Source organism: Cyphellophora europaea (genome assembly GCF_000365145.1).
Source record: "Cyphellophora europaea CBS 101466 unplaced genomic scaffold supercont1.3, whole genome shotgun sequence".
Lineage (NCBI taxonomy): Eukaryota > Fungi > Ascomycota > Eurotiomycetes > Chaetothyriales > Cyphellophoraceae > Cyphellophora > Cyphellophora europaea.
In genome coordinates, this window is record NW_008481809.1 from 1,543,072 (window position 1) to 1,570,070 (window position 26,999).

The 26,999-nt window shown below is 53.0% G+C and overlaps 12 protein-coding genes across 12 annotated transcripts; 7 read left to right on the plus strand and 5 right to left on the minus strand.

The window, feature by feature from the left end:
- Positions 1–181: 181 nt before the first annotated feature.
- HMPREF1541_03488 (uncharacterized protein) lies at positions 182–1,828 on the minus strand (the record flags this gene model as incomplete). The annotated part of the gene is made up of 1 exon (XM_008717839.1): positions 182–1,828. The coding sequence occupies one exon, from the start codon at positions 1,826–1,828 to the stop codon at positions 182–184; it is 1,647 nt and encodes a 548-aa protein (XP_008716061.1).
- A 128-nt stretch (positions 1,829–1,956) lies between these two features.
- On the plus strand, positions 1,957–2,280 carry HMPREF1541_03489 (uncharacterized protein; the record flags this gene model as incomplete). Its single annotated transcript, XM_008717840.1, has 2 exons — positions 1,957–2,050; positions 2,099–2,280. The coding sequence occupies 2 exons, from the start codon at positions 1,957–1,959 to the stop codon at positions 2,278–2,280; spliced, it is 276 nt and encodes a 91-aa protein (XP_008716062.1).
- A 503-nt stretch (positions 2,281–2,783) lies between these two features.
- Positions 2,784–3,572, minus strand: HMPREF1541_03490 (uncharacterized protein; the record flags this gene model as incomplete). The annotated part of the gene is made up of 1 exon (XM_008717841.1): positions 2,784–3,572. The coding sequence occupies one exon, from the start codon at positions 3,570–3,572 to the stop codon at positions 2,784–2,786; it is 789 nt and encodes a 262-aa protein (XP_008716063.1).
- Positions 3,573–4,174: 602 nt separating this feature from the next.
- HMPREF1541_03491 (uncharacterized protein) lies at positions 4,175–7,598 on the plus strand (the record flags this gene model as incomplete). The annotated part of the gene is made up of 2 exons (XM_008717842.1): positions 4,175–7,420; positions 7,473–7,598. The coding sequence occupies 2 exons, from the start codon at positions 4,175–4,177 to the stop codon at positions 7,596–7,598; spliced, it is 3,372 nt and encodes a 1,123-aa protein (XP_008716064.1).
- A 454-nt stretch (positions 7,599–8,052) lies between these two features.
- On the minus strand, positions 8,053–8,711 carry HMPREF1541_03492 (uncharacterized protein; the record flags this gene model as incomplete). Its single annotated transcript, XM_008717843.1, has 3 exons — positions 8,053–8,231; positions 8,282–8,396; positions 8,469–8,711. The coding sequence occupies 3 exons, from the start codon at positions 8,709–8,711 to the stop codon at positions 8,053–8,055; spliced, it is 537 nt and encodes a 178-aa protein (XP_008716065.1).
- Positions 8,712–9,486: 775 nt separating this feature from the next.
- Positions 9,487–10,826, plus strand: HMPREF1541_03493 (uncharacterized protein; the record flags this gene model as incomplete). Its single annotated transcript, XM_008717844.1, has 3 exons — positions 9,487–9,744; positions 9,792–10,709; positions 10,755–10,826. The coding sequence occupies 3 exons, from the start codon at positions 9,487–9,489 to the stop codon at positions 10,824–10,826; spliced, it is 1,248 nt and encodes a 415-aa protein (XP_008716066.1).
- Positions 10,827–11,515: 689 nt separating this feature from the next.
- Positions 11,516–12,114, plus strand: HMPREF1541_03494 (uncharacterized protein; the record flags this gene model as incomplete). Its single annotated transcript, XM_008717845.1, has 4 exons — positions 11,516–11,555; positions 11,614–11,696; positions 11,753–11,914; positions 11,992–12,114. 4 exons carry the CDS (start codon positions 11,516–11,518, stop codon positions 12,112–12,114), a joined length of 408 nt encoding a protein of 135 aa, XP_008716067.1.
- Positions 12,115–15,434: 3,320 nt separating this feature from the next.
- HMPREF1541_03495 (uncharacterized protein) lies at positions 15,435–19,415 on the minus strand (the record flags this gene model as incomplete). Its single annotated transcript, XM_008717846.1, has 1 exon — positions 15,435–19,415. The coding sequence occupies one exon, from the start codon at positions 19,413–19,415 to the stop codon at positions 15,435–15,437; it is 3,981 nt and encodes a 1,326-aa protein (XP_008716068.1).
- Positions 19,416–20,210: 795 nt separating this feature from the next.
- On the plus strand, positions 20,211–21,047 carry HMPREF1541_03496 (uncharacterized protein; the record flags this gene model as incomplete). The annotated part of the gene is made up of 2 exons (XM_008717847.1): positions 20,211–20,705; positions 20,760–21,047. 2 exons carry the CDS (start codon positions 20,211–20,213, stop codon positions 21,045–21,047), a joined length of 783 nt encoding a protein of 260 aa, XP_008716069.1.
- Positions 21,048–21,411: 364 nt separating this feature from the next.
- On the minus strand, positions 21,412–22,566 carry HMPREF1541_03497 (uncharacterized protein; the record flags this gene model as incomplete). The annotated part of the gene is made up of 1 exon (XM_008717848.1): positions 21,412–22,566. The coding sequence occupies one exon, from the start codon at positions 22,564–22,566 to the stop codon at positions 21,412–21,414; it is 1,155 nt and encodes a 384-aa protein (XP_008716070.1).
- A 1,028-nt stretch (positions 22,567–23,594) lies between these two features.
- On the plus strand, positions 23,595–24,368 carry HMPREF1541_03498 (uncharacterized protein; the record flags this gene model as incomplete). Its single annotated transcript, XM_008717849.1, has 3 exons — positions 23,595–23,759; positions 23,823–24,146; positions 24,195–24,368. The coding sequence occupies 3 exons, from the start codon at positions 23,595–23,597 to the stop codon at positions 24,366–24,368; spliced, it is 663 nt and encodes a 220-aa protein (XP_008716071.1).
- Positions 24,369–26,383: 2,015 nt separating this feature from the next.
- On the plus strand, positions 26,384–26,717 carry HMPREF1541_03499 (uncharacterized protein; the record flags this gene model as incomplete). The annotated part of the gene is made up of 2 exons (XM_008717850.1): positions 26,384–26,589; positions 26,654–26,717. 2 exons carry the CDS (start codon positions 26,384–26,386, stop codon positions 26,715–26,717), a joined length of 270 nt encoding a protein of 89 aa, XP_008716072.1.
- Between the last annotated feature and the right edge of the window lie 282 nt (positions 26,718–26,999).

Here is a 26,999-nt window from a genome sequence, read left to right on the forward strand (position 1 = left end):
CCTTCGAAGGTCTGTCTCCAAATGTGCAGGTGCCGCTGCTTTTACAGATTTTCCCTTTTGGCTTAGTGGCAACCAATTCACTGCCTGAGGCTTGCTTCCAAGTCACCCCCGAGGCTTGACAACGATAGTCATATTGCAGTGGAATACGTGACAATTGAATGATTTTGTGGCAGTAGTCATGTTAGTCTAGCCTACGTTCTACACCGCTTTTGCTGATGGTCAAATACTTGACTCCCTTGTACGGCTTCACACCGTCACCCAGTCCTTTACTTCGTTTCGTATCCACCACCAGGCTGGAGACCTTGATGCCACTCGCAAGCCATCCCTTGACTGCGAAGCTGGCCGCAATAGATTGCGGCATCAAGCCTCTAACATTTGGCACTCTTCTAGCCTTCTCAGTGCTGTTTCCATTTCCATTCAATTCCGCACCTTGGCCATGTACGCCCAGACTTGCATCGTCATAGTACTCGGAGAGTGTCTGTGACATGATCTCAGTGCCATCATCTCCGTCGGAGCCAAGTGGGCCAGTGACAGTTCCATTTAGAGTTGCCAGCCCGCTCACAGAGAAGCCGTCCTTTGTGGGTATCCTCCATTCCACCACGTTACTGAACTGGTTGAAGGTCGCCTCGCCACGGGAGGGTTTCAGCTCTGTCACGCTTCGCACGTTATCTGGGAAGGGGATGCTGATCATCACGGCCTCGAGAGTTGGGGCGCTCGAATTTGCTCCTGCGGCGCTTCCAAAAGAAAAGGGTGTTGTAACAGAGCCTGCTCTTGTCGATGGGCCAGGTTTCTGTGGAGGAGGTGCGCCTGGAAAGCTGTTGTTCAAGGCCACTCGCGCCTCGAAGTCGGCGCCGTTGCGGCCGAGATTGGTGCGCAATTCCGGAACAACAGGAAGAAAGATTCGTTCGCTGCGTAGCGGCGGCTCGTCAGCGTTCAGAGGCGAAGGCATGAGGTCAGTTTCGTAGCTGGCCAGCATGAATTTACCATCGGGTGGAACGAAGGACAGCTCGCCGGGCGCATCACGCCAACGATTCAGTCGAACACTGGGGTGGAAAGACGGCAGCTGCATCGTCCTCGCCAGCCCAGCGGACTGTGATGCGCTGGTTCCTCCGGGTGCAGATAGCGTCATGAGGAGGTCTGGCACCCCAGATATCTTCGCAGTGAAGAGGATGGATCCATGTGCTCTGGCTGATATTGGGCGTCCCGAAGGCGCATAGATGACGGATAGACTCTCTACGAGATCAACGTACAGCTCATTGCTTGTATGCCTTACGTTCGATTTCCGCCAGGGTATTGCTGGTCCATTTGCCGTACTGGATGCCGCCTTTAGGCTTGCGGCTAGAGTAGTTGGTGCGACTGATGGAGATGAACCAGGCAGCCCAACTTGCGCAAAGAGCTTGCCTAAATTGCTGGCTACTTCGACCTGTTCTCTCAGTGCGTTACCCTCGGTATTGCAGATTATGCCGCCATCGCACATCTCTACCAAAAGCTGCGCTACGACTTCGTAGTTTTCCTCAATCTTGGTGCTAATGAGCGGACTACCGAGGAAGTCCTCGAAGATGTCGACCACTCGATAGAGAAAATCTATCACTGCCTGTGGCGGTGCGTCTTTTGATGACGTACATACCAACGAGAGGCCGCCGTGAAGAACGGTGTAGGCGTTGGTAGGTGGATTGAGGTTCGGGAGATGCAGGACCGCAGGACGCGGGGTCTGTTCGCGCAGTCGTGGCAGGAGATCTTTCGCTGTCGGCGGTCGACCGTTGTAGACGTGTTCAAGTAGGCATATTTGGTCGTCAAATATGTAGAACGCTTCGATAGCGACGCTCATGGTGAGTAGTTCGTGAGAAGTCGGCAGACCATCGGCGCGGGGATGCACTTTTGTCGCTGCAGATCTTAAGCACGCGTTCTTGATGCTCAGCATACATTCACCACGTCACTCTTGACACAATCGATACCATGGGTCTCAGAGATCTGATGCCCTGGAATAAGGCGCAGTATTCTCCAACTGGTGTGGATTTGGACGAAGATTGCATGTCCTGCAGAGTTATCGGTCAGTTTTTTGCGTTACTCCCCGTATGCCGCTGTCTAACGACCATAGGATCGACTGCTCTGGCCAGCCTCGGCTTCTATACCTATTACTCCGGCATGCGGCAATTAAGAGAGCAAAGGAGAGTGATTGAGATGAGCAAGTCCAGGTACAAATACAATTCCCGACAGCTAGGGATTGTGAGCATTTCCGCAACACTCATCGGTTTGGGGTGGTATCGCATGGTCAACTGAAGACTTGGAAGAGGAAGTACGAGGGCATGGACATGCTCTCCCCTTCACAATCAGAACTACATCTGCTTGCGAATTACAGAAGTTGAATGAACCAGATTTTCTCCCGAGGGCAAGTGGTGGTCAGGGCAGACTGCTGGCAACCTGCATCGACTTCCGCCAAATAGCCATAGCGCAGACCCACCGTGTCGATGGCGGCTCTCTGGCCGTCACTTCTATACAACCAGGTGGGCCTTGCCACGAGCGACCGGACGAGGTTATAGTTGCCGCATGGAGAAACAACGAGAGGAGAGGAAAGTCCCGTACGACTAGAATCGCACGAATAAGTTGTCTGAGAGCTGTACGATTACTATTGAATTTTCAATTATCGAAGCCACGGAGGCCTTGCTGACTACGTTGGGGGTATCTCGTCGTGAACCATTCCACCTATGCGTCTAATGCTACCATCGCTTGCTATGCTGAGATGCTGAATAGGACATTGAAGAAAATGGCGTTCCTGGTAACGCCTAAGCGAAACGACCTCGTTTGTTGCCGGGGTCAGGTCCGTCTCGTGGACCAAAATTCGAAATGTCGAAGAAGTTCAGATCAGGATAGGGATTCTTTCGTTTCGTTCCGGATGCCGAGCCCAGACTGCGGTTTGCTGCCCTCGTATTATGCCTCAAGCCACTCGCACGCTGGGACTTGTTGCCACGGTTGATGATATGAATTGGACCAGAGGATGCATGGTCTGGCTCAGATACGGGTGATGATGCAACGGGTCCAGTGGAGGTACCCAAATCATTTTCGGTGACCATAGATGATGCCTGAGCGGGATAACGGAACTTGAAGGTTGACTTTGAATCTGGTTCTGAGGAGGTAGCTCGGACATCGTTCTGTCGATGGGTTTCGGCATTCTGGAGGGTAACATCGGCATATTTCGGCTGCTGCTCGGACTGAGGATGGGCGGACATAGGATCTTTGTGCTGAGTAGTCTCTGGCTCGCTCTTCTCATCCTCGCTCTCGGCTGGGGCCTGGCTAGCTGTCCCCTCATATCGTTCGGTGGCCCATTGTCTGACCCTCCATCCCTCCCCATCCTGGAGACCGAGGTTCTCGGAGTCAAGGAAGCGAAGCAGGTCGTCTAAAGCATCTTGGTAGCCTGCAGCTCGGCTGCTGTTTTGATCTTGCGCGGCCGACTTATAGAGGTTGGTAACGGAGAGGGCAGCCGATTTGAAAGCCTGAAGGAGCTGCTCGGGCGGCACAGGGCGGCTACTATACGCCGTAGGTAGCGACGTGTTCAAGGATCTCATCGAGTCCATTCTCGTTCTGAGTAGGTGTGGTAGTTCTCAAACGGCTGTTTGCGGTGCTTGCAGACAGCAAGGTAGTCGATTTTGAATCTGGCTAGAAAGATCTGTAAAAGGTGGGGCTGATTGCAAGTATTGTATGCCGCCCCTCTTACATGCAACGAGGATTAAATTCCGCTAACGTGCTGGCTCGGGGGTGAGAGAGAACAAAGTGCGTCCCTGTCCGTCTTTGATCAGCCGGAAAAGGAGTGACAATTTGATTCGGGTGACGAAAGCGAGTCCTGGCAGCCGTTTGCCTCGAAGTTGGACTGTTTTGCCTGACCAGCCTGGCGCAGCCCTCTCGCGACGTCAGGCCTTGGCGATAGAACACTAACCAATAAGAGGCCGGTAAACGGCCCGCGAAATGTACTTCGCGTTCTGCTCAAGTCTCCCACACTCTCACTTCCATCTCGTCTCTCTGCAGCTGACGTTGACGCGACCAAGATATCTTCAGATACACTCACTTCTGCCTACCTCGTTTTTCAATCCCCAAAGGCAGAACCTGGGGCTTTTTCCAGTAGATCAGGCCGCCTTCGCGTCAAGTATTCCCAAACGGGCGCGACGCCCTCGTCGCAGACATGCCTCGACTTCTACCACAGTCTGACTCCGAGGCTTCCTCGCGTGCCGACACTCCTATGACTGACGTGAACGATGTGCCTTCCCGTCGGCCTCATCGCCCATCTTTCGGTCACCTCAATCCATACCTCGATGATACCCCAGACTACACAGACTCCGATACGAATCCAAATACCACTGCTAGCAGCGTGGCTGGGGATGTACCGCAGACCGATGGACGCAAGAAACGAACTGAGGCCTTGCAATTGAGAAAGAGTATCTTGGGCAAGAAACACGGCCAGCTGGGTGAATCCAAAGAGAATGACTCCATTAGACGCTTTAAATATTTACTCGGTCTGACCGACCTCTTCCGCCACTTCATCGACACGAATCCCAATCCTCGAATCAAGGAAATCTTGGCTGAGATTGATCGTCAGAACGCCGAACAGGAGGCTAAGGCCAAGAAGGGTGTGTCGCGCAAAGGAGGTGCTGCTGGTGCCAACAAGCGGAAAACCGAGCAAGAGGAAGATGCAGAGCTGTTGCGCGATGAGAAACGTGGTACAGCCTCTCAGACAATCTTCAGAGATTCTCCAGCCTTTATCCAAGGTGGCGAGATGCGCGACTACCAAGTTGCCGGCCTTAATTGGCTAATCTCCCTCCACGAGAATGGTATCTCTGGCATCCTCGCCGATGAGATGGGACTAGGCAAAACTCTGCAGACCATCTCATTCCTCGGCTACTTGCGCCACATTTGCGACATCACCGGTCCTCACCTGGTCGCTGTCCCCAAATCTACACTGGATAATTGGGCACGCGAATTCAAAAAGTGGACGCCAGAAGTCAATGTTCTCGTTCTACAAGGTGCGAAGGACGACAGACAGCAGCTTATCAAGGATCGCGTCGTCGACGAGAAATTTGACGTTCTGGTCACCAGCTACGAGATGATTCTCCGCGAGAAGTCCCACCTCCGCAAATTTGCTTGGGAGTACATCATTGTTGACGAAGCTCACCGCATCAAGAATGAAGAATCCTCTCTTGCCCAGATCATTCGCGAGTTCAACTCACGGAATCGGCTCCTCATTACAGGCACCCCTCTACAGAATAACCTCCACGAGCTATGGGCGTTACTCAACTTCCTTATGCCTGACGTATTTGGCGACTCTGAAGCGTTTGACCAGTGGTTCTCTGGTCAGGATGCGGATCAAGACACTGTCGTACAACAACTTCATCGTGTGTTACGACCTTTCCTCCTGCGTCGAGTGAAGAGTGACGTGGAGAAGAGTCTACTGCCAAAGAAAGAGCTCAACTTGTATGTTGGCATGTCGGAGATGCAGGTGAAGTGGTACCAGAAAATCTTGGAGAAGGATATTGATGCTGTCAATGGCGCGGGCGGAAAGCGTGAGTCCAAGACGAGATTGCTCAACATTGTCATGCAGCTGCGCAAGTGCTGCAATCACCCTTATCTTTTCGATGGTGCCGAGCCTGGCCCTCCGTATACCACGGACGAGCACTTGGTGTACAATTCTGGAAAGATGCTCATTCTTGACAAGATTCTGACGAGGATGCACGAACAAGGAAGCCGAGTGCTCATCTTCTCGCAGATGAGTCGTGTTCTTGACATTCTGGAGGACTACTGCGTATTCCGTGGACATCAGTACTGCCGCATCGACGGTGGCACGGCGCATGAGGATCGGATTGCGGCCATCGACACATACAATGCCCCTGGCTCGGAGAAGTTCATCTTCCTCCTCACCACGCGTGCTGGTGGTCTTGGTATCAACCTAACCTCCGCCGATATCGTTGTATTGTACGACAGCGACTGGAATCCTCAGGCCGATCTTCAAGCCATGGATCGTGCTCACCGTATTGGGCAAACTAAGCAGGTCAAAGTGTTTCGGTTTGTAACCGAGAATGCCATCGAAGAGAAAGTCCTCGAACGTGCGGCGCAGAAACTGCGACTTGACCAGCTTGTGATCCAGCAGGGCCGAGCTCAGCAACAGCAGAAGCAGGCTGCTTCGAAAGACGAGCTGCTCAACATGATTCAGCACGGTGCCGAGAAGGTCTTCGAGACCAAAGGCGCCGTTGGTGCGCTCGATGACATCGATGAAATCCTCCAGCGCGGTGAGGCACGTACTCTTGAGCTCAATGCCAAGTACGAAAAACTAGGAATTGATGACCTTCAGAAATTCACATCTGACAATGCCTACGAATGGAACGGCGAGGATTTCACCAACCGTCGCAAGGAAAATATAGGCATCTCCTGGATCAACCCGGCTAAGCGAGAGCGCAAAGAGCAGTTCTATTCCATCGACAAATACTACCGCAACGCCCTTAGCACGGGCGGAAAGAAGGAGGAGCCCAAGCAGAAGATCCCTCGTGCGCCCAAACAGGTCAATATCCACGATTGGCAGTTCTTCCCCGATGGTCTGCGCGAGCTTCAAGATAAAGAGACCGCGTACTATCACAAAGAGATCGGTTTCAAGGCGCCTCTGCCTGAAGATGATCGGTCTGACAGCGAGCGTCAAGCTGATCAAGAAATTGAGCAGCAGACCATCGACAACGCAGAACCTTTGACCGACCGTGAGAAGGAACTCAAACTCGAAATGCAAGAACAGGGTTACGGTCACTGGAATCGCCGTGACTTCCAGCAGTTCGTCAATGGATCCGGCCGTTATGGCCGCAAGAACTTCGAAGGCATCAGTATCGAAGTGGACAGCAAGACCGTGGAAGAAATTAAAGAATACGCCAAAGCTTTCTGGGAAAACTACGAGCTCATTGAAGGTTGGGAAAAGCATATCGCCTCCATCGAAGCCGGCGAGGAACGATTACGTCGCACTGAACATCAGCGAAAAATGCTGCGGAAGAAGATGCAAATGTATCGTGTCCCTCTTCAGCAGCTCAAGATCAACTACACTGTCTCAACCACCAACAAGAAAGTATACACAGAAGAAGAGGACCGATTTCTTCTTGTTATGCTGGATCGTCATGGCCTTGAGTCGGAGAATCTCTACGAACAGATTCGCGATGACATCCGTGAAAGTCCGCTCTTTCGCTTCGATTGGTTTTTCCTCAGTCGCACCCCCATTGAAATCGGCCGGCGCTGTACAACATTGCTCAACACCGTTGCACGTGAGTTTGGCGATCCGGACGAAAAGCTCACCAACGGTCATGCCAGTGGCAAGGGTCGGGGTAGAAACCGTGATGACAGTGAGGACGAGGAGGAAGAAGAAGAAGTGCCGGCGAAGAAGAAAGCCAAGAACGGTGTCGTGGTATGAAAATAATCCAGATTCGTTGCAAAGAATTGCACTAACCATTCGGCAGAACAAGAAAGTGAAGGCCGTCAAATCGGGCACCGGCAGCAAGGCAACAAGCCCAGCAATGTCTCGAGCCCAGAGCGTCAGTTCCACAGCGCCTGTCAAGGGAAAGAAAGGTGGGAAGAAGAGGTGAGCATCGGTGAAAAGCAACTTGCATGATTATGAATTCGGACGCATGGGTGTTCTTGTAGCTCACGGCCCTGCTTCTTCGGGTTTTGTTGTTGCTCGGCGTTGGAGGTAACGACGATGGGAAAGCATTGTATAACTATTCCACCAAATCATCTCATAGAATGCAGTGTTTCAAGGGGAGGTCGAGGTCGATTTCAGGAGGGAGCCTTGGGTTGCTTATGAGACGATGGAGCCGGCGCGAGCTGCACTCGCGATAGAGGGGATAGCCGCAATACTGAGTCATTGATAGTAAAGCAAGTTCTCGCATCATCTGCGCCGTCGTGGACCCAAGCTGTCTTGGGAAGTCATTTTGCCCGTGCGTGGGATGTTGTACACACGAGAGACCTATTCCAACTACCGTAAAATGCCGTCGCGCGCCATGAATTATCCAGACCGTCAAAATGTTGCTTGCAGCAAAGCTACCACGTCGACTTGTCATATCCGTCCATGTACTGAATGTAGTCCTTGCCGCCTTTCACCCAACCTTTGATGCCGCCCTCGAGCACCACACTGCGAACCTCGTCCTCCTTTACACCTTGATCATCGAGATAGTCGGCGAACCATCCAGCACAACGAGGTCCTCTTCCGCTGGATGAGCCTTGTTGTATGTGAGTGAGGAGGGAAGTGCTAGGTCTGGGAACGACATACCACAGTAAAAAGCCACCTCCTTGACTCCAGCAGCTTGACAGAGTCTTAGCAATGTACCAAGCGAGTGGTACAACGTCTGCGCAGGTAGGTTGATGGAACCTTTGATCGTGCCGCCCTAGCCGAACCCTTGCCATCAGTATCGCGTATTCGTACAAGCCAAGGATTCAGCTGACGAATTCGTCCTTACCTCGTGGTCGTTCCTCCGGACATCCACAAGTAAAAAGCCGCCTCGCGAGCCAGGCTCCTTTCCATCCTTCAATAACGCCAGGACATCCTCTTTCTCGACATCTGGAATGCTATCTGCTTTGTGACGGGGTTCCGGGAAAGCGGCGTGCCAGGGCTGCTCGTCTGTGGCAGTATTGCGTCGGGAGAGCGGCGAAGCAAGGCGTTCTATGGGCGAGGTGATACTCTTGGGCAGATTCGACAGCATCTTGAACTGAGGCTGATGATAATCAAGAAAGCCTTGTAGCAATGTGATCGGCTGCTGATAAGGCGAAAACGGCTTGGAAAGAAGGCAGAAATATTTTTGCGGACATTTTCCGCCTGGTTTCAACCATGTCTCAGATTTGCATGCTTTGCCACGCTCAACCATCAGCCGAACTTCTTCATTCTGACAAAGCACTGGCTTCACCAACACTCGAGTCTCTAGATTTTGCATTGCCAACGTCTACTGAGTCCGCGATGCGGACGGTCGAAACCTTTCTGGAAGTGTTCAAGAAGCAGCACATGGTGACCATCGCCCCTGCCTTGGCAGCTGACCTTCCCATTGTACAACACGCAGAATCTCAGATCTCAAACCCGAATGAGGTATCCCCCCTCCGGTTGGAGTGAGCGTGGTGTACAGCTGACCCATAAGTGCCCTGCGGAAGTGCGCAGGTTGCCGGTGCGTCGTGCTGTACCTGACGAGTAACTGCCGATATTTGCACCTAACAAGGTCGCTCCTCCCAGTTACAGACCGCCGTTAGCAGCCAACGCGTCATGCGGCACGATGACTTCCAATCAACACAGCAGGAACCCGTGACCTACGGAAGTCACAACCCAGCATCCAACAACTGCAAAAGTGCTGCGTGCTCGTTCATCCCATTGCCATCTTCTCTCCCATCATTTCTCGCATCACCCTTCATCACAACTGCTTGTGCCCATCGACTTCCATCTAGCTCATTGTATCCCTGTGTCTACTCTGATGATCCTTGCTCACTAGCACAATGGCTGCCACCCGCATCAACGTTTTCCGCAATCCTGCCTACAAGGCCAATGGACCCAAATCTCTCGTCTACACTCTTCGCAAGTATGGCATGACTCCTGCCAAGAGTATTGGCCGATTCTATCGTGACCCCAAGAAGACCCTCTACATGAAAGATGCCGATGGTAGCTCCACCGAGGTCACTGCCGAGAACCAGCAGAACGATGCCTTCTTCCTTTCCCCAGTCACCATCGGTACTCCTGGGCAGCAAATGCTGCTGGTAGGGCGACCCACCGCCCGAAGATCTACCGCTGACTATGTTTGCAGGACTTTGACTCCGGTTCCTCCGACCTCTGGATCTGGTCTACCGAATTGTCATCGGATACAATCAGCCAAGGGGAGCAGAACGGCAACGTGGCCTTCGATCCCAAGAAGTCGACTACCTACCAGCCAATGGAAGGCTCGACCTGGAAGATCACCTACGGTGACCAGTCTGGTGCTTCAGGAATCGTCGGTCTCGACGACGTAAAGATCGGAGACATTACTGTCGAGAAGCAGGCCATCGAACTTGCCACGAACATCTCGGCTCAATTCCTGCAGACTGCTGGCAGTGGCCTACTGGGTTTCGGCTTCGGAGAGATCAATACTGTCCAGCCGCAGCCGGTGAAGACTCCGGTCGAGAACATGATCGCTCAGCAAGACATCTCGAAGGATCAATCTCTCTTCACCTGCTACCTCGGCTCGTGGAAGGATGCCAACGACCCAGATAAAGGCGAATCATTCTACACCTTCGGCGGTATTGATCAAGATGCGGTCAAGGCCTCTGGTCAAGAGATCCACTACACTAAAATTGACAAGAGCCAAGGCTTCTGGCAATACCCCTCGACCTCAGCCTTCGTCAACGGCAAGGAGATCTCGATGCCTGGAAATACTGCCATGGCTGATACTGGTACCACCCTCTGGATGGCCAGCGACGAGCTCTGTGAAGCTATCTACGGTCAGATCGAAGGTGCAAAGATGGATCGAAAGCAAGGCGGCTATGTCTTCCCCAAGACCATCCCAACCAAAGACTTGCCTGACGTGACTGTCGACATCGGCGGCAAGCAATTCACCATTGAGAAAGAGCATCTCGGTTTCGCCGATGTTGATGAGACTGGGGACATGGTCTTCGGTGGTATCCAGCCTCGTGGAGATCAGCTTCCATTCGACATCATGGGCGATACCTTCTTGATGTGTGTCTATGCGGTAAGAAGTCAGCCTCCCTTGACCGGACGACGCTAACAGTAACAGATCTTCGACGTCGGCAACGAGCAATTTGGCTGCGTCCAGCGTGCGGATCCCACTCCAGCCGGTGGCGAATAGATTAGATTGGGAGACTCTGGACCTCTGCTCTAAGCTGTGGAAGAACGATAAGGGCTATGGCCGAAGATGATGACTGGTGATTGTCGACACAAGTATTGGTAGTAAGTCACAGAAGTCAGCAGTAGCGCAAGTAGCATCATTAGTCATAACAACATTCATCACGCATGCTCGGAGAATTTCAGGTGCATTGCTCTTCCATCCGCAGCTTGAGGTCTCGGAGGCTCCGAGGGCGCGCCCTTGCGTACAACACAAGCTTGGCGGTATAATGAAATTTTGTGAGCTAAAATGAGATCTTCAACGGCGTTCGAACCTCACTAGATCACCCCAAAGATCAACAAAAAGGTCACGCCGAAGCGTGATCAAGATAGTCCAAAGATTGATAGAATGGAGTATACTGGGCGTAGCCACGGCCATCTCTGGTAAAAGGCAAGAAATGGATTCTGCAATAGCTCGTCCCACTCCAACTAGCCAAGAATTTGATAGTAAAATATATTCCTACGACAGCTGTCGCCTAAACGTTTGATTCTGCCAAGCGTAGACTTCCCCGCAGCTTCCCCTCATTCATATTGTTGGCGCGTTGATGCCGTCCGCTCATCCTGTTCCTGGAGGTTGAACAACATCAGGCTCGTACCATTGCTCTGCTTACTCGACCGCTCCATCGCTTTTACATACAGACTGCCTCTGCAATCATGTCTGCCGCGGCTTGCATTTTCTGCAAGATCATCAAGGGTAAGGAGCAACAATACCTGGACCATATGACGACGCTGCCATTGCTAACCTCTTCCAGGCGAGATCCCTTCCTTCAAGCTGTTCGAGTCCTCCTCCGTGTTCGCCTTCCTAGATATCCAGCCACTCAGTGTAGGACATGCGGTACAGACCCCACTCAGACATCCCCACATTCGGCAGCCGCTCCTGACATTACGCAGCTTGTCGTTCCCAAACATCATGGCGCAAAGCTCACCGACATCCCCGACGACCAGTTGAAGGACATACTTCCTGTGGTAAAGAAGATTGCTGCTGCGTCGGGAGCGGAGAACTGGAACTGTCTGCAAAACAATGGGCGGCTAGCACATCAAGAGGTTGACCACGTATGTCGAGCACCCCTCGACCTGGATAATGAAGTGCACAGGCGGCATAAGATCTTCCACCGTGCTGACGTCTCCAGGTGCATTTCCACATGATCCCTAAGCCCAATGAGACCGAAGGACTTGGCATCGGATGGCCGGCGCAGAAATCTGATATGGACAAGCTCAAGCAATTACACGAGCAGCTAAAGAGCAAGATGTAAGTCGGTAGCATCAAAAGACGACCTTAGCAAGCTCCGTTGATCGCACTTCGATTGAGATCAACGGCATCTGCACCTCAACGCTTACGACCATGGAAATTAGATGTACACAGCAAATACCTTGCAGATACGTTTCTGACTCACTCGATTCCTATGATCTTGACAGCGACTATTCTGGCAATCGGCTTACTATGGCTTCTGGACTCATTGGATGTGTCGTACTCGGACTGAGATACAAGGTAACCCGACGCCTTGCGAGGTCGGACCGAGATCGCCGTGCTGGACCTTGTGCAGCTAACAAGACAGGCTCATGTGCCGATTCTGATCCTGTGCATTTCCGCTGTCCCAGATAAGCGTTTGCCGGTAAAATCGACATTTGGCGGCATGCCATGGCGTCGACAGACGCTAGTAAATGGGTCACATGCTATCGAGAGATGACGACCCGCCGCAATGTCGGGCCTGCTCGATAGGACACCACGCAGACCAATCTTTCTACGTAAACAATCTATGTGTGCCTGCTCACGGTCTGGTTGCGTCTGGGCGAGCAGATCACACAAGCCGGGCGATCTTGGCCAGTGTCCCTGGCATGAACGCTACTGCTGACGCTGTCGAACAGGTGTGGCTCAAGGCTGTCGTTCTTAAGCAGCCTGCAGACTCTGGCAAGTTCCACTTCGTGGTTCTTGGGCTGCAACATTGGGTCCAAAACCATGACCACCGTGGTGTTCATCACCACCCTCCAGCAAGTTGGCGATGCTGGCACATTTGCCTATGTCCTACCTGAGTTGAAAGCGAGCAAGCGGAGTTGAAGCCCGCCGGATCGAGATACGTCCGGTCACAGCTCCTGAGTCTTAGCGAGTTACGCCCTTCCGAGTCCGATTTAGATCATCCTCAGAAGCACCCTTTCTCCATTTGGTGACAGCGGCTGGCGCGCACGTGGGGTGGCGCTAATGACCACATGGTGATGGCGGATGTCAGAGCTGTTGACATTCTTCCAGGCATGCGATGGCATTGCGACAGCTTTCTGACCTGTCATCGACGCGAGTACTACGTCTCGTTCTGGAACGATACATGCCAAGACAGGGCCAGTGCTCCAGGCTTCGCTGCCAATTCTGGTCCGAGGACTGTCCGCAAGACCACTGTGTTGCAGCGAAGGCAAGGCATACTACAACGATGAAGGGTAGTAAGATCGTCCTCGCGGTCGATTTCGCAGCCCTCCCAAAACTCAATGTACGAGGCGGCTCACGCCAAGTCATGCTTCGAAATGCCTTCGCTGGTCCATGATTGAACTGCTATGTACAGTGGCACGACGACAGTGCACTTAGGTTCTCTGGACGACTTCTCTGGACGAAATCGTTCTGATGGAAAGATGTGCCTGTTCCTCTTTCGTTGAAATTGGCCATGTGTGACCCTGTCAAAATGTATTTGGAACATGTCGACAGCTCTCGATCCAGGTTGGTGCGGTACATTCAACCTGTCAATCACGTGGCTCGACTAACAGACCCTCTGATGCTTATGTTCTAAGCGAACTGAGGCATTCGAATGTTCGGAGACGACTTTTCGCAACTATAAGAAGGTTCTTCTCCCAACGTGCAGAATGAGAGGTCCACATCATCAAAGCAGTCAACAGCACTGACTGCACAAACTCCAATCACAGCCAGTTCTGCCATTACCGACGACTCGGCCGTCTGCTTGATCTGCTCATTACTCGGTTATCTCTCTTCAACAACATGCCTCGCTGCCGCAACAACTGCCTGAATGGATCCATCGTCATTACCTGTGCCGCTTGTGCAGGGAACCCGCCAAGGTACGTCACAACTTCCCATCTCATGCTCCCCTCGCAGAGTCCGAAGATCTTGGTTGATCATTCAGTCGATGTGGACATGAGGTGCTAAAGCTGCGATGCGCAACACTAGGAACTTACAATGTGGTCAGTGTCAGTCCAATGGCTGGGTCCGCAAGCCGTGTCCCTCTTGCCACCAACCAAGGGCAAAGCAACCAAGAAAATAGCATGGGATGGAAAGGAGCTACTTCCGCCCGGACCTCAGGAGGGAGAGGCACACTCGCTATGAACAGATTATTGTCCACAACTGCTACATTCGCTTCAACAGACCTGGAATTTAACTTGAAGAAAGGGAGGAAATGTCTACGGCTCGGTGGTAGCTCCAAGGCTGGGCCTCCGGTCGTTATGCCGCCCAAGATTCCTCGAGGCTACGGGCTATGAGCAGTAACATGCGCTTGGATTGGTTATTTCATACATTGTGCACCGCTGTTCTACGCTGGCATGTACTATCTCGGCACATCACTAGGCCAGGAAACTTCGCTTCAGTTACTAGTAATTGGTCTCCCCTCCCTCGGTCTGCCTTGCGAGGTTACGTGCGGACCATTTGTGAGGTCTTCTGACACGGCAACCGGTTGCCTTGGTCCTAAGCAAGCGCACCTCAAACTCGCTTCGGTACACAACATCGAAGTATGGGTGCAGTGTACCATGAATGCGTTCATAACACGTGCCCGGCATAATAGTACATCGGACCTGAGTCCGACGAGGCGGTGCCACGGAGCTGGACAACACTCTCAGCGAGTCGGCATTGACGACTATGTGGTGCAAGTCACAAGGACCAGATCTGCATTGCTTCATCGTCTTGGACCGCTTCCGCTCGTGGCCATTGTGGAGGATCAGGTACGGCACACGCCAACGGCACGACAGAACCCGCGATTTGGGTTGGGCGCAGTGGCTTTGTATTTGACAGAGCTTGTTGCCCGAAATACTGAAGAAGTGCGGCGTCGTGCCCGACCCGTACCTGTCAACCTGGTCCCAAGCACGGACAGTGAGTGTTCGTCGAGGCACCACAGTACAGAGCCGGTAGATGTAATAGCGAGCTCCAATTGCAACTCCATGTCATTCACAATCCCATTTTCTAGCCTCAAGTGTGACTTGTATACATTTACACAACTCTTCAAGCATATGCTCGCTTCGTTCGATGACTAGCTCAATCAGACAATGAAAGAATCAGATCTGGGGTATCACATTTTTCACCGTCTCCCTTTCTCGACGTTTCCTCCCTCGTTCTCCGTACTCGTGACCCATTGTCACACAGCAGCCTGTCTTCACGCCTGCTTGAACCTTCAAACAAACCCGAAAAGCGCAACAGCCTCGAGTTTTCTTCAAGGTTCGCAGCGCCAGCGAGTGCAGCAAGGCCACCGCCGGATCCGCAAAGCACGCGTTCCTCGGCCAGTCCTAGCCATGAAGCTCGGATATGGTCCATGGTTGTCCAGACCACGCGGCTCTCAGTCCATCACCATATCTCGCGGCGCAGAGACCGCATTCAAGTCTTGTTAAGCATTGCCCGAAAATCATCGTTGCTCCTCTTTCCAGTGCCAGCATCCTGAGTAGGAGCATTGTCCTGCTTACCGTTCTTCATGCTTAAGGTGTCTTTGCTCTGGGCGGAGTGGTTTGTTGTTGCTGGAGAAGCGCTCCATCCCAGCCCCAATGCTGTTCTCCTTCCCAAATTTCCGCCTTTCCTCCCACCGAAGCCACCAGCAGCTCCAGGTCGCCGGACACTGGACGGTGCCATCATAGCCCCTGCTGTCCCTCCTCGATCCACCTTCTTCTCTCCACCAAGCTTATCGCTCTTGATCTCGGGTACCCCTTGCTTCATCTCTCGCTCGTTGACTACTCTAATCTTCTTGCTGCCGCTAGCAAACTCATGTCCCTCCAGCCCGATCTCTGCCCTGCCAGCGTCGCCCGAACTTTCGAATTCGACAATGGCACCGGCGAACTGGGTCTTCAGTATTACCTTGCGCACGTTGCCATGTTTGGCAGCAACACCACGGATTTGCGCCTCGTTGACTGTGTCCGGCACATCCGTTAGGAAAATGGTGCGGGCGCGGCGGTCTTCAATTGCTTCTGCTGAAGGAGGCACAGGCGAAGATATTTTGGCGCCGTTCAGGTTGCCGGAACCAGCTGCTGAAGCTGGACTGGTTGAGCGGCCATCGACGCTCCGAGGGTGAGCAGATTCATGCCTAGCGTCTTTGTCCCTCGCGATGCTGACTTTGATGCGTCGCTCCTGGAAGAGCTGCCCGTTCGCATGCAGTGCTGCCTCGGCCGATGCCCTCTCAGAGAAAGTGATGAATGCGATGCCTTTGTTGCGTGTCGTGGAGTCCTGATCTTGCGGCACACGAACGCGCTCTATCTCACCGTACTGCGCAAAGAATCCACGAATATCTTGCTGCTGGGCCTTGAAGTTCAACTGCCCGATGAAAATAGTCCGCCCATCGGATTTGGCAGTTGTGTCGCGTTGCTTCCTGACGGCGGGATTGGAGATTTTGACGGTAAGAGCGAGGTCACCGATTTTGTGACCGTCGAGCTCTAGAGCCGCACGGGCTTGCGAGGGAGTTTTGAGCTCGACATAGCAGAAACGTCGGCGTTTGTTGGCCTGTAAGGAAGGAAAGCGAATCGTAAGAGTATCAGCGTAGGGGCGAAAGAGTTCCTCAATATCGGCCTCTGCGAAAGCAGAAGGGTAATTGGTCACGTACAAAGTGTTGCCAGTGTTGAGTGACACGGAAATAATAGCGCCATCGAGGTTTTGCTCGTTACGTGAGAGGGCATATTGTGCTTCATCGGCCTCCTTGAATTCGACGATGTAGCTGTGCTCCTCGTCTGCTACAGCTTTGAGGCTGATCACGTGGCCGCAATTGCTGAAGTACTGGCGGACTCGAGTTTCGGTGGTAGTTGGCGACACATTCTGGACAAGAACAATTGCGTGCTCTCGGTCTCGCTTGAGCTGCTCATGTACAGGCTCTTCTACCGATTCGGTGGGATCATCTTCATTCCTCACGCGCTTATTTGTTTCATCCTCGTTCATGGCATCCTCCCTTTTGCGTTTGCCAATATGGAGGCCACTTGCAACCTCTTCGGTACGCTGATCGGCTATGACTTTAGCGGGCACGGCCGCGGCCTGCTCAGCTGCCACCTCGGCCTCTCGTTGGCGACGATCCGCCAACCGCTTTTGAACGCGATCGACTAGGAGTAGAGCGGACTGTAGTTCTTCGGCATCCTCGTAGTCTTCGCAGTGGTTGACAAGAGCTTCCATCAAATATTCTGGATAGTCGAGCTTCGGGTTGTCGAGTCCCTTCTTCAGAATGCCAACTGCAAAGGGAGCAGAGGAGTGGAGAGTGACGCCATCTCGTGAATCCTGCTGAAGCGAGCTGATGTGCAAAGACGCTTGCATTTCAAACTCGTAGAAGCGGAGCCAGAACCGATAGAACTTGCCATAGACCGGTGCGGCATCTTCGAATTCTTTGCGAGCATTGTCGAAGCGACCTTGTCCTTTAAGGTATTCGATGTATTTGCGCTGCAGTCGAAAGGACGCATCAACGTTGGTCTCGCCGTCAAGTTTAGATGCAAGACTTTGGACAGCCTCGATAGATGTTCGAATGCCCATCTCAGCAACATCAGCATCCTCCTCAGTCGCATCAGGTCGCCGTGTTCGGCGGAGTAGGTAGCCACACCATGCGTCGTGAACCTTCAAGACTTCTTCAATACCAGCAGCATCGATCATGCCGGACTTGGTTGCATTCTGTTGTATAGCCTCCGTCTCGGCGAAGGGGAGATCGGCAATTTCAGATGCAAGAAGTAGTCTTTTCCAAAGCGAGCCTGACCACGGGCAGTGTTTGGTAGCTCGAAGCAGCAGTTCTAGTACCGCTCTATCGCCACGTTCTCTCCTCTCGGCTAGATAACTCGCATGCTCTTCCCAGATGGACAGCACAGTCGGTAAACGTAGTTCAGCTCGTTGATACAAAGCATTAATCATGCGGGCACTGGCGGCGGGATCTTGAATAGGCTCTCGCTTCTTTTGCTTCTTACTCATCTTGGCCAGTCGTTCTTCTTCGCTTTTCTCCCAAGCGATATATTCGGTGAAGCATTGGTACTCTGCGTACTTGTCCCCTGCATCCGCAGCTTGAGCGAGGGCATTCTCATATGTCTCTCGAATTTGATAGATGGCTTTTGCCGCAGCCGCGTTTTCGAGAGTTCTGGCCATAATTTGCTCGTATTCGTGAGAGGGACAGTTGGCGGAGACGAAGCTGGAGAACGCCTGGAACGATGATTCCCAGCGAGCGTGAGGAACGACAAGCCGGGACTGGAAGAGATCCAGGATTCGAGCAGACTTCTCCTCTGGAACCTTTTCCTCATAATCTGGAAAGCTGGTTTTTAAGTAGTTGTCCCAGACGATATGGCTCATTGCCATGTCGTGCCTAGTCTGCCGCACGGCGTCTTCCCACGTAGATAGCACATCACTACTGCGGAAAAGCTCGCGGCCAACCATCTTCTCTTCTTCAGCAACAGGAGATGTGGCAGGCTCGTGTGCCCAAGTATAGCAATGCAACACCCAGTCGCCGTAGATGTTCCATAGTCGAGCGCTGCCATACTCTTCTTCGACCGCTCTTCTGCATAGCTCAATTACCGCAACACGCTCTTCTGCCGACTGCGCAAGGATACTCTCATCCTGGAGCCAGTCTAGCCACTGCTCCTCTCCAACTGCGAACAGCTTGACCGCATTCTCTCGCGCTTGGCGCAGTTCCGGGAGGAGATCGTAAGTATTGGGATTGTTGCGGGCATTCGGACTTGACGATGGATAGATGTGGTTCACGAACCCTTGGTGTAAGAGTTTGATTATCTCAATATGTGTTTCGTAGGCGGACGGTGTTTCTTGAATCACCCCAACCAGTTCTGCGAGACGTTGCTGCCGATCAAGAGGAAGTGAGGTGCCGGTAAAATCTCCTCGTAAAAGCTGTTTTGGAGTCTCGACCATGGCGATGTCAAAGGATGGGCGTTGTTGGGGAATGGAGGGTCGTTGACTGTCTGACGAGCCAGAATTCCCGGTCGGAGGAGTCGATCGCGGGGGTTGGTGGTTTTGCATCGAAGCCAAGTCGGCCAATGTGTCCATGGAGTGCGTGGAAGAGGTGCGCGGCATTGGCGGCTGGCTCATGCCGGTCGGCACTGGTGAGATAAGAGGGGAGGAGTTGAGGGGCCGCTGACTCGGGCTTCGAATATGAGCAGGGATGCCTGAGGGTGGAAGAATCTCTCTCGTGAGAGGTGAGCCAGCGGCAGCAGCTCTGGACGCCCCCGTTGCGGGTGAAGGACCGGAGTGTGTTCGCTGGATGTACTTCAAAGGCGACTGCGCACTCGCACCTGCACCCGCACTGGCACCAACAGAGGATGAAGGTGTACCAGGACCGAGGGAAGTAGAGCGCGGCGTGGTGGCAGGCCCGGTAGAGGTGGGCGACAGTAACGAATTAATGTCCATCTTTCACCAATGTTACTGTCTGCTTCTCCTCATTCGACAGATATCCAACACAATGCTGCTTTGCCACTTGTCGCCCATAGCAAGGGCGGTCTACGCAGGCTTCTCGTATTGCACAAGTCGCTATTCGATCATCGCAGGCAGAACGTGAAACTGATGGTGTCTGGCGAACAACGACCAAAACTCGATAGCAGCCTGTGAGCTAGTCCTCGGAGGAAGTCAAGATTCGGGCAGACGGCGACGGATCAGGAATGAGAGACAGTCAGAGGTGTCGAATGTTCGAAGTCAATTGCGGGCTGGGGTCCTCAGGCTTTTGCTAAAGATCCGCCGGGCTGCAGTCGCGGCGTTGTTCGGTACACTTAATCCGTAGGGATCGGCTAAGCCAATCACAAGCGGAGACCCCCAGCTGCGCCTAATCTTTGCAAAGAGCTTCAAGGCATTGTTGGTTCATCATCCTCTACTCCGCTGGCGTTTTCACCATCGACTATGAGCCTCAGCTTGCCAGCCGCTGGGCTACGGAAAGGTGAGAATTCTTTACGCCCCTTATGGTCTGTCTAACGAATTCCAGCCCGACATGCAACCTCATACGCACACCTCTGTACCTCCCTAAGGCTGCTACAGCTGTCGAACCCCCGGAACTTCCATTCGAGCTCATCACAGAGTGCTGCTACGACCACTCGAGATAATGTCGCTACAGACCAAGCTGTTGCCAAACAAACCCCGGCCCAGCGAGCCGCCGAGATCGCTGCACGTGCTTTGCGGAAAACAAAATCGGAGGAACAAAAAGCCCAAACAAAAATGGCCATCGGTGGCCTGGCGGAGGATAGCGTCTTCGCAGACCACGATACTGTCAAGAGACCCTCGGTCGCCGCCGCAGAGGCTGGGCCCGCGACGGAGAAGTTTGATCGCCTCGCCTTTCGCAACATGACTAGTATCGCGCAAGGCCTGAATCCCCGACCTAACGCCCGCGCTCGTTGGCAGCGCAAGATGATCATCCGCCACGTGCGTCGCGGCGGTAGATTGACCAAGGAGATGCGGATTGCCAGGACCGAGAGGAACCATACATCGAGGTCACATTTCTTCAAGACGAGCATGAAAAAGTTAATGCCTCTGGCACGCCAGATTGCAGGCAAGAGCATCGATGAAGCAATTTTGCAGATGCGTTTCTCCAAGAAAAAGGTCGCTCAAGAAGTGAGGGAGCATCTGATTCAGGCGCGCAACGAGGCTATTGTGATGAAGGGCATGGGCCAGAATTCTCGTGCAGACCCGAACAAGACTCTACCTATCTCACCTGTAGTGCTAGACCCGGCCATCACACCGCCAGAAACCCATCAAAATCCAACTAAGACACTAAAGAAGGGTGAGGCTGCAAGCGAAACCGACATCTACGTTGCGCAGTCGTGGATCAATCGCGGACCATACGGCAAGCAACCAGAATTCCGCGCAAGAGGTCGTATCAACATGTTGAGGCCGCCGCATACGGGTATCAGCGTGATGCTAAAGGAGGAAAGAACGAGGACGCGAGAGAAGGCCGAGAAGGAGGTCAGAGCCATCAAGAGGCGACTTGGCAAAGGCATGTGGACGCAGTTGCCAGATCGGCCTGTTACCAATCAGAGCCAGTATGTTCTGTGGTAGATGACACAGATCTGTATAACACGACAACTAGCTATCGAGGTGCCAATTCTCCCGTTTCCTTCACACGAAGATCTCTGTGCTCCCGGATACTCCGCTTGACTACTATCGACAACGAGGTTGACGAATCGCTGACGGGTGCTAGTAACAACAGTGGAACGAAGCTACGAACAGTTGTTGCACAAGTGCACTACCAACAAGCAAGTAGAAGTCGTCATCTGGTCAGTGGCAACGAGATGTCGGTGAGGACTCGAAGTCCGAAGCGTTATAAATATAATTGCGTGCGGGATGGTACGGTCTCAGCTCGTTTACGCACCATGACAGAAACTAGCCCGAGCAGAGCCATGATAAGGAACCTGCTGTTTCATCACCCTTCCATGTCTGTGTCGGAGGCGACAGCTCTCGCCTTGCGCCCACGCCTCAATCTGCCCTTCGCCTCCTCCAGATCAGTCCCCCGATTGCTCTTCACCACTGCCGCCGGTGGCTTGTCGATAGCCTCAGCCTCGGACTCGATCTCGTTCTTGATATCCTCAGCCTTGGTCGTTCGCTTCTTTGGCTTCCGTCGGACTGGCAGCGTATCCTTCACGCCCTCCAAATCAGCAAGCGCAAGTCGGTACGACTCCTTAGCGTCGTTCAGCTCCGCACTTCTCTCGTCTTCGATTTCCTCCAGCCCCTTTGTGCTCTTTTTGCCCCTCACTTTCGCATCTTGAATCTGCTTCTCGGCCAAGTTGAACAGACGCTGAATGGGCTGTATTCGATTCTTTGCAGCATTCGCCTCCGCCTCTGCCAGTAATCCAGGTGTGACTGGCAGTGCCTCTACCGCAGGCAGGCGCGCATCGTTGTTGATACACCAGCTTTTCATGGACCGCACGATGCTGGCTAGCTGATCATAGGTGTAGCGACCGCCGCGGCGCTCGCCAACCGGAGCAAAATCATGCTCGGCGTGCTTGGAAGAGCAGAGGGCTACGAGCCAATCGGGGACTGGGGCCGAGGTAACTGGTCTGCGCTTACGCTTCCGAGTTGCAGTTGTGGTCTCCTCGATCTTCTGCTTGCCTTTGCCTATTGAAGGGCTTCCGTGCTCGGACTCGTTGCCGCTTTCCTTGCCAGCTTCCTTCGCGTGGCACAGTTGCAGCTCGAAGCCACACCATCGTGGCCAAACTAGCCCCATGTCATCAGTCCAGGTTAGTCTGCTCATCCGCATGAGCGTGATCGAGATGCAGTCGCACTGGTAAGCGGCTTCCTGACCTGGCATGTCTTTCATTCGGTACTTGCGTTCTTGGTAGTGCGTCCGGCATTGCAACGGATAGCAGAATGTGGGGATAGTGGAAGTGGCCCGTTTGTTTCGCCCAAAGAAATGGGAGATACCCTGCCGATCGTCGAGGACGACGGGGTTAGAGCAGGGAACACGGTCTGGATCGAGCGGATCGGGCTCACACAAGCCACCTGGGGGCTTGTAGGTGCGTTGATGGCGAGAGACTTGCTCCGGACTGGTCTTGGAGGTAGTCGTAGCAGATGGAGCCATGTTAAGTGTACGCAAAGATTGATGAGGCCAGCAGGCTTGGTCCAAGACGACTTCGTCGAGAGGAGTCAGATTTTGCTGGCTCGAGGATGGGCAAGTGGGCTGCTCATCTTAGGCTGGGTGGTTATTAACGGGGTATGAGTCATCTGTTTGCTACTCAGCTCGGACGATGCGATTGTAGCCGCGTCAATAGAGCACAATGGAAAAAGTGTACACAATGGTGATAGACTGGAAGGAAGGCACGGTGGCGCAGGCTAGTACTTCACTGAAGCGCTCCACCGGCCGTTTCTGCCTTTGACTCACTACTCGTGCGTTTGAGTGCATAGATGCACTTAATCATGGTGACATCTCCTAGCTCTGAAGCGTTGCCTTTACAACAAGACCTGTATCTGCGAGAGTAATGTCCGGAGTCGGGATAGCGCACTTGCCCTCCTCACGAGAGGACCGAACGAGATCATCTTGTACCTCCCTCAAACACAACAAGTATCATCTATGGTGCCATGACCGTGGTCGCGTCGTTCAGGGGCCAGCAAGTATACGAGGTATGAAGATGGTGGCACAACTCAGGTGAAGTCAGGTTAGACAGGCCAAGCCGGCGGTAACTTCCGGTGAAGATGCACTCTGGCTCTGGTGGCGGTTCAATGCAATGCGGCCTCTATGCCCCCACGTCATGGCACCTTAGGCGACGCTTGGCTGCGGTGCAAGCTACCATGTTGTTATCGCTCTTCGATTCACATACCTTTGCCAGCCTATCTCGATTCGAATTCTGCTTTTGACGGCTCACGGGCTTGCTAGACCGCGCGATCGACCCCAATATCCACTTTTTGCGCGAAGGTCAGCTGCTCAACCCATATCTTTCGCGGAGCAAGCCAGGCTTCCATCTTCTGCCACCGCTATTACAATCTGTGCCATCCACTTTCACGACCTGCCTCTACTGCACACATCTGCAATCCTCTGTGGATCTTCAGGTCTAAAGCTACGTGTGGACGGAGGTCGGGCACCGAGAGTCCGGTTGGAAAAGAGTTGCAGCCATGGCCACCTTTTCGCTTACGGCTGAGGGCCATGGCACCAATTACACCGGCATGCTCACGAGGAGCATTGTGTTCAGTGGGGCGCTTATACTGTTTCTCGTCACAACTGGCTTGACAATAGCCTCGATTATCGTTCCGGATTGGATATCGTACGACACAACAACTGTATGGTCGTGCTCTCAAAATCCAGTATCCAAAGCTAACGATATCCAGGACCAAGGAACCGAGCTGCACTGGAGTCTTGGGCTACATCGCAAATGCTCTAACACAAACCTACCGCCGAGCTCCGACTACTTCTTCACAAGTTCCAGAACCGAGTGCGTCGAGTTTCCTCGTTACTCCGAATGTCGAGGTGAAGATCGATACTTCTGTAGCATGTGGCGGTCGGTCGGCTTCCTCATGTCGTTCGCGGTTGTTATTGAAGGTATGACCATTGCTGCGTTTATCATCCTCCTTGCCGGCGGAAAGCAGCGAAGAGAAGCAGGTTGGGGTGCTCTCGTAGTTCTTGCCTTGATTTCGGCTGTTGTCCAGGCTATTAGCATGGGCTTGATGGTAAGAGCGCAACATCATACGTCCCGAAGCACTCGCTGACGAGAGCAGACATACTTGTTTGACAACGATGACCAGTTCTTCCCTGGCTGGTATCTCGATAAAAGTTGGTCCATGTGCACCGGGTCTTGGGCTGTACAGGCCCTGTGCGCCGCCGCGATTACCGCTGCAGCTCTCATACTACCCAGCGAGGGTGGCTACGAGTTAATACCAGACCACGCATGATCAACCTTCGGAGGCGTTAACGAGGTCGGGACTGGTCTCCGCGGTCGAGGCCGCCTTAATTATAGACGGTGTGAAGCAACACGGGACCTCAGCACTCGACGAGATAACTCATTCTCTAGCCAGAGAGATATTTTTTCGCCTCTTATTGCATGATTCGACACTGCTGGCAGATACTAGCTGCTTTCTTCACCGGGACCCCAGGTCCTCAACCTGGTTGACCGGCTGCAGATCTAAGTTCACCTCTTCCTTCTTCCAGTGAAGCGACGCATATCCTCAAAAACCCAGCATTTCGATCTCGTTCTCCACTTTTATCGTCATCAGCGGCACCGGGTCTGCTTCCTGAATCTCGATAATACGCTTCTGAGTTCCACCCGCCCAGTTGGGCGGCAGGCTTACTAGGATTTCGTGGAAGACGTGCTGCTTGGTTCCCTGGAACCTCGTCCAGGTGGAACTTGCCCGTATACGCCGTCATGAGCGATGCTGCCATCACTGCCTCTGCTGTCGATGGACGGTTCCAAAAGTCCCAGGGCTTGTTCTTTGAGCTCGACAAGAGTGATGACTTGTATCCATCCGATGAGTACATCAGCGAGCCTTGAAAGCTCTCGAAGAGCTCTTCGCGACCTCTTCCCCTTCTGTATCTACCATCCCTATCAACAGGAGACGCCAAGTGCCAACAAGCTTGGTGCAGAATGCCGTTGTGGAAGCTTTGAAGCGACGCACAACGGATGGCCACGGGCTCCAATATCTTATAGCTCCGTATAGCTATGTGGTACAAAATGCCGCATTACTGGCTTCGGAGTCAATGGGACGCCTAACGCCACTCAACGAGCTTACATTAACTGTAAGCTCTCGCAACACCGCGCTGTCCTGCAACTCGGTGTCACTGGATGTACGGGGTAAGCCGAATGCATCTACCTTTAGGGTGTTGCCTAATGGAGGCAGTTGTGCGAGCTCATGGCTGGGTAGCGAGTCGTCTCATCACTCGCAGGGCCAGTGGAAGGAGGGAGCCGCACGATCGACTAGAGGCCGACAGATGTACTTACAGTCAAGAAAGAAATGTAACCCGGGAGAGCAACAATATAGAACTATACAGCTTTTTGCCATTTTTGACAAGTGAGAAGCTTGTCCGCCCATGTTCATTCGTCGCCTACTCGTCGTCGTTTCAGGCCCATGCAATCGAGTGCTCCTAATATTACTTGCTCACATATGGACATCGCTCTGTGCTGCACATGATACCGGCCTATAATGCGCTGGTGTTAGCGGCATTGAAGGAAGTGGGATATGAACTTGCGGAAGGAACTACATAAGCCATTCGCGGCTCAACAGATTCAACGAACACCTGAGACCGCTCGTACCAATTCTACTGATGACCATGCCTGATTGAAGCGTTAACGCTTGTGCGCGGGTGAGCAACAAGCATCGATCAAAGCGCAACAAGGCAACCAAGTCCACCAACCGCCAAATCTAAGAGACGCGTCTGACAAACTCCTTCCACCGGGAACGGACGATTCCGACATCCGAGAGCCCACGTTCTTGGCAACCTGGTCAAAACCGTACTGTCTGACAGACGAATTATTTCGGAGGGCCCTGCCATCCGGCTTCCGGCCAGGCAAGAAATTGAAACCCTACTAACTCGAACAGACATTCATCGTCCAATCGACCAATGACAATGTCATGTTATCGTCTAGTTTGTGTGGTTGACAGGCATGATGGTCACTGGAAAGACCAAGTATGATCCAAAATGCGCTGTTGATGTCCACAACGCCTTTGGTGGGCACTCTTTGAATGACGTTCTGCACGCTATGCTGGAATGCCATATAATGGCTCAGACTTTGCAATATGTTCCTCTGTAGCATGCACTTGTACCAGCACCGCAGACACCATGGAGTATGGCCCCGTTGCAAAGGGCAGAGAGTATGTTACCCTCAGCAATTTCCACGACACACCTTTCTTTCACCTGATTCTGCTGCCCCAGTCAGTATTCTACAGCCCAGCTAATGTAGTCCTACACCAGTATGCCTGTACTATGCCCAGGTCATCCACAACTCCCATCCCAGCGCGGTATAATCACCTACCGCCTCAGCGCCAACCGTCTGAATCCACTTGCCGGTACCGCCCACGCCGCTGTCTTCAATACCTTCCGCAGATGTGCCGGCCAGGTTTGGTACGTGGTGCCGCCTTTTGTCGTTGCCTACCTGACGATGAAGTGGGCAGAGGAGAGGTACGACTCTGAGGAAAGATCTGAAGGAGGACTTATATGTGTGGCATAGCTGACGCCCGCGCAGGAACGACATGCTGAACTCAAAGGCTGGTCGGGCCTTATATGGTGATGAGGGTGAGGGAGGCTAGTGGCCATGGCGGAGTCTCCCTGCCCATGCGGCCAGCGGCTAAGCGCGGCTTCAATTCGAGCCCCTCAAATGGAGTTTATGGCTCTCCTTACCATTAGACTTTCCAGACATGCTACAGTGCTGAACGTATTCAGTCCTGGGGCTCATGTTTCGAGGAGAGCCAACACTTCTGCAATAGGACGCCAGAGACCGGATAAGATATTTCAGAGTGGATGCAGATGGAGGGATAAATGGTTATCGAAAATACTTAGTGAAATCAAACTTTTCATGCGCACCTCGCCGG